The 4,948-nt window shown below is 43.2% G+C and overlaps 1 protein-coding gene across 1 annotated transcript in view; it reads left to right on the top strand.

Moving 5' to 3' along the window:
* The window catches only part of Map3k19 (mitogen-activated protein kinase kinase kinase 19), a 44,471-nt gene that overhangs the window by 16,270 nt on the left and 23,253 nt on the right, over window positions 1-4,948 (top strand). Inside the window, exons 6-7 of the mRNA XM_021199216.2 lie at window positions 448-560; window positions 4,425-4,527. Of these exons, the coding sequence (XP_021054875.2) occupies window positions 448-560; window positions 4,425-4,527 (216 nt within the window). The remainder of the gene's footprint in view (window positions 1-447; window positions 561-4,424; window positions 4,528-4,948) is intronic.

The following is a 4,948-nucleotide window of genomic DNA, read 5'->3' as shown; positions in this document are numbered from 1 at the left end:
TGTATGCAGTGTGTGTGTGTGTGAAGTATGTATGCAGTGTGTGTGTGTGTGTGTGAAGTGTGTATGCAGTGTGTGTGTGTGTGTGTGTGTGTGTGTGTGTGTGTGTGTGTGGTGCATGGACATGCACGCCAGAGGTTAACATCAGGTGTCTTTCTCTATTAATTTCCACTGTATTTACTAAGGCAGGTTCTCTCACTACACCTGGAACACACTGCCCCTCCTAGAGGAGCTAGGCACCTTGTCCTGCAGATCCCCAGTCTTTGCCCCTTCTGGTACAAAAATCACAAGCAATCACCACAGCTGCTTGGCTTTTATTACCTAAAGTTTCATCAGAATGCCTGACCATCATTTCAGGGGAACTTGACAAAAAGAAGCTGATCTTAGAGACAGAGCTTCACGTGAGACTGCTGGGTCTTCACAAAGCACAATGTTGATTCTTGTTGACAGAAAGACACGCCGAGTCGCTGCTTGACATCTGTCATGAGGCTGGCTCTACTCCAATGGAGATGACAGTTTCCCAGACTGAAAACATCACCTTGCAGAGCATCAGCAGCAGTGAGGTAAGAGGAAGTGGGTGGGGAGGGACAGAGGGCGGGGAGAGAAAGGGGGGGAGAGGTGGCTCAGTGTGAAGAGGGTGCTCTGCATCTGCAGCGGATACAGGTTCAGTTCCCAGCATCTGCACGGTAACTCACAACCACCTATAACTCCATTTTAAAGAATCCAGTACCCTCTTCTGACCTCCAAGATACCAGGCATGCAGGCAGTACAGACATATGCATGCAAGCAAATCATTTGTGTAGATAAAATAAGATGAATAAATCTTTTTAAAAAAACAGTTTTAAAAAGTACAACAATAAAAATGAAATGTCTGGTCTACCTACTATTTTATTTATACTGCTTCAATGTTTCGTAATAATCCTATATGATTTACATAAATATCAATATCATGTACACATGTTTTTGAGGCAGTCTTGTTATACTGTTAGAACTTACTATGTAGTGTAAGCTGGTCTTGAACTCCTACTTTAACTTCCCAGGATCCCATAGTATGTAACACCACATCCAGCTGACTAATTACAGTATTAGTATAAACGTTTTTAAATTGTATATTAGGGGCTGGAGAGATGGCTCAGTAGTTAAGAGCACTGACTGCTCTTCCAGAGGACCTGGATTTGATTCCTGGTACTCACATGGGAGCTCACAACCATCTGAAACTCCAGTTCCAGGAGATCTGACAACCTCTTCTGGCCTTAGCTAGGACTGCATGCATGTGATAGACATACATGTAGGCAAAACAATAATTTACATAAAATTTAAAATGTAAATTAGTTAGGTTGGGCCTTGTGTGTGTGTGTTTGCATGTGTGTGTCTTAATTTCTACTGTCACAATAAAATCCATATAGTGAGTGAGTGGCTAATAAACAACAGAAATTTAAGTCAGGCAGTGGCGATGCATGCAGTTAATCCCAGCACTTGGGAGACAGAAGCAGGCAGATCTCTGTGAGTTCGAGGCCAGCCTGGTCTGTAGAGCAAGTTCCAGGACAGCCAGAGTTGCACAGAGAAACCCTGTCTCAAACAAACTAAACAAAAAACAACACAAGCAAAACAAACCAGAAATTTATTTCTCAGTTCTAGAGACTAAGGACTTAGAATAGGTTGCTGTTGTGTGACTTTTTAGACATAAACACATGTCTAGCCATCTGTCAGGATACAGACAATAGACCAAAGGAAAGATTCCATTCATAGCCAGCTCAGTGGAGCAGTGAGTTCATTGGTTTATTTATAGGATCATGGATAAGGGGCTGTATACAGAACCATAGGTGACTCAAAGGCCGCTGGATCACCAAAATAAATGGGTGACAAATCCGGGAAAGCTGCATCCTTGAAACTTGTGATCTATAAGTACTTCAATTAAAGAGTCTCTCAGTCTCTCTCTCTCTCTCTCTCTCTCTCTCTCTCTCTCTCTCTCTCTCTCTCTCTCTCCTCTTTACTCAGCCCCAAGTAATTTTTTTTTTACTGCTTATATAGCCTCAGGGTAGGTGAGAGTCTTGGTAGCTTTATGAGCTTCCTGAATCTTAGGAGTTCCCTTCTCTCTGCAGGAAAGAACACTTTAATTCAGATTGCTTTCAGGCTGGAAGCCCTTGGTTAGTTCCTCTCTCTGGCTCACTGGTGTCTTGAATAGGGCCACTCAGGCCACTATCAGGGCTCCACTCTCATGAAGTAATTCCCTCCTAAAGGTCCTACTTCCTCCTAACATCACTCTGAAATTTAGGACTCAAACATAAAAATCTCTTTGGCGAGACAGACATTGCCCCTAACTTGTGTGTGAATAACACAGAAGGCAGTTCCTGTTTTATCTGTATTGAATTCCATGTTATAGGATTCTATTTATTTTATACGGTTTTTAATTTTTTCATTAATACTTTCTTTTCAGTGTGGGAGTCTTTTCATTTCTGAGTATTTTTACCTTCTAATGGTATTTAAATTTTTTTAATTACATTTATTTATGGGGACTAGAACTCAAGACAACATAGACATCAGAAGACAGCTTTTGGGGATCAGCTCTCTCTTCCTACCGTGCAGGTCCCAGGATCAAACTTGGGTCACCATTTTTTGGCAGCAAGTGTCATTCCCCATTGAGACATCATCCGTGACATTCCAACAGAGTTTTAAAGAAGTTTGTTCACAACCTAGTTTCCTTTACTTTCTATTCTCCCTACCCTTCTTTCTCTCAGGTTTTAGAATCTTCCAGCAGTTGTAGTGTTTCTAAAGTTCACAGGACTAGGACTTGGTTATAGAACTGAGGCCTGGATGTGCCTTTCCACTTAAAAACAGTGTTTGTGTTTGAGACAGGTCTCATGCATCCCAGGCCAGCTTCAAACTGCTTGCATAGCCAAGAATGACCTCGAACTCCGGAGGTCTCTGCCTCTGCTTCCCAAGTGCTGAGATTACAAGCATGTGATATATATATATATATATATATATATATATATATATATATATATATATATATATATATATTTCTGGGCACAGTCAGCTACATCCCCAGCCTAGATGTAGAAAATTGAAAGCACAAAATCAATAGTAACAACTTCCACTAAAGGAGAATATCATCAACAATAACTCTGAGGCAGAGGCTTCAGGAGGTAGTGGTGCTTGCTCCCACCAAGCCTGGCTACCCAAGTTCATTCCCTGGGACCCACATACTGCAAGTAGAAAACTGAATCCCACAAGCTAGCTTCTGACCTCCACATGTGCCCTGTACCACAAACACGTGTCCTCATGTGTACACACACACACACACACACACACACACACACACACACAAGCTCAATAATAATCTTTTTAAGTCGGGTGGTGTGGCATACACCTTTAATCCCAGCATTCAAGGAGGTAGAGGCAGGTAGATCTTTCTGAGTTCAGGGCCAGCCTGGTTTACAGAGCAAGTTCCAGGACAGAAACCCTGTCTTAAAAAAATAAATAAAAATAAAGTAAATGAAAATAGGTTTAAAAATTAAATACAGTGACTTCTATCATACAAAGAAAGCATTTCCCTTTAAAGAGTTCTGAGTACTTCTTTATAAATCAAGTTGGCTTTCAAACATAAGGCTTCTTTTCTAGAAGACCAAAGGGAGTTTGGGAAGTTGTGCCCCATGATCAGATCAGAGCGCAGTCCTAGAGAAAACCGTAATCAGCTTTGCTGCCCGATTCCCTCTGGGGTTCTAGCTGTAGCTTCCATGGGAGCAGGGCTTTCTTGATCTTCTGCGATGCCCCAGGGACCAGCTGTAGGATGATGCTGTCGTTCCTCTCAGTTTGCTTCCCTGTGAAGGTGTCTGAAGGACTCTTCCCTCTTATCCGTGCAGAAGGCATTTGTAGCAGCTTAGCAGCTGGGATGCTGAACCCATAAAGTAGAAAATACTGAGGGTGGGATTTCAGCTTTGATCTTCCGTTGTCATTACGAAATTAATCGCTTCTGCTTAGGGGTGGAGGGGGGTGGGAGGGTGGGGAGCTGAACCTTCCAAGATGTTTAAAGTCCTAAATACTTTATCCAGTTTAGTGGGAATCCACAGTGTTCAAGTTTACCCTTGGAAGGTCAGCATTCACTCTGCCAACAAAATAGTGTGTTGAATCACCACCTTAACGTTTAGATTTAAAAAGTGTGTATGTTTTCACACATGTGTGTATACATGTGCAAGCCAATCTTGGCTGTTGTTGCTCTGAAGCCTATCTATCATGGCTGGCTGACCCCAGGTAACCATAAATGCTTCTGCTTCCCAGGGCTTGTATTACAAACGTGTACCCCAACACCACGCTTTTTAAAGTGGATCGCGCTTACTGAACTCAGCTGCTCATGCCTGTGTGGCAAGTGTTTGACTGAGCATCTCCCCAGAACCTTTCTGAGCTTTCAGTCTCTGATCTTACAGGACTCTGACCTTGACGATGACTTCAGCCCGTCCATATTGGCTGGGGAAGGAGCAGCTCCCAGGGGCGAAGGCTGGCCGCGAAGGACAGAAGGTATACTGACTTGTCCCTAAAGATAGCATTGGTGCTCTGGGGTTCTCTGGCAATTTCAGAAGTATGTGACACACTTTTGAAAACATTAGACAAAAGGAAAGAACAGAAGCTGGAGAGACAGCCACTGGTAAAGTGCTTGCTTTACAAAGATAAGGCCCTGAGTTTGTTCTCCAGAGCCCACATAAAAAATGCCTGATGCCCCAGCCTACCTAGTGAGTTTCAGGCCAGGGAGAGACCCTGTTCCCCAAAGACAAAAACAAAACTTACAAACAAGAAATCAAGATGGACAGTGCCTGAGGGATGACACTCTGGCTTCATGTGTATGTTCACATACATAATAAACACATTCAGAAGGAGAGGGAGAGGAGGGCAGGGGGAAGAGAGAGAGGAGGAGAGGGGAGGGGGAGGGAAGGAGGGAGGGAGAGAGAGAGAG

This window comes from Mus pahari, chromosome 5, assembly GCF_900095145.1.
Source record: "Mus pahari chromosome 5, PAHARI_EIJ_v1.1, whole genome shotgun sequence".
In the NCBI taxonomy this organism is placed as follows: Eukaryota; Metazoa; Chordata; class Mammalia; order Rodentia; family Muridae; genus Mus; species Mus pahari.
Note: the sequence above shows the minus strand (reverse complement) of the source record. Positions and strands in the feature narration are given on the sequence as shown.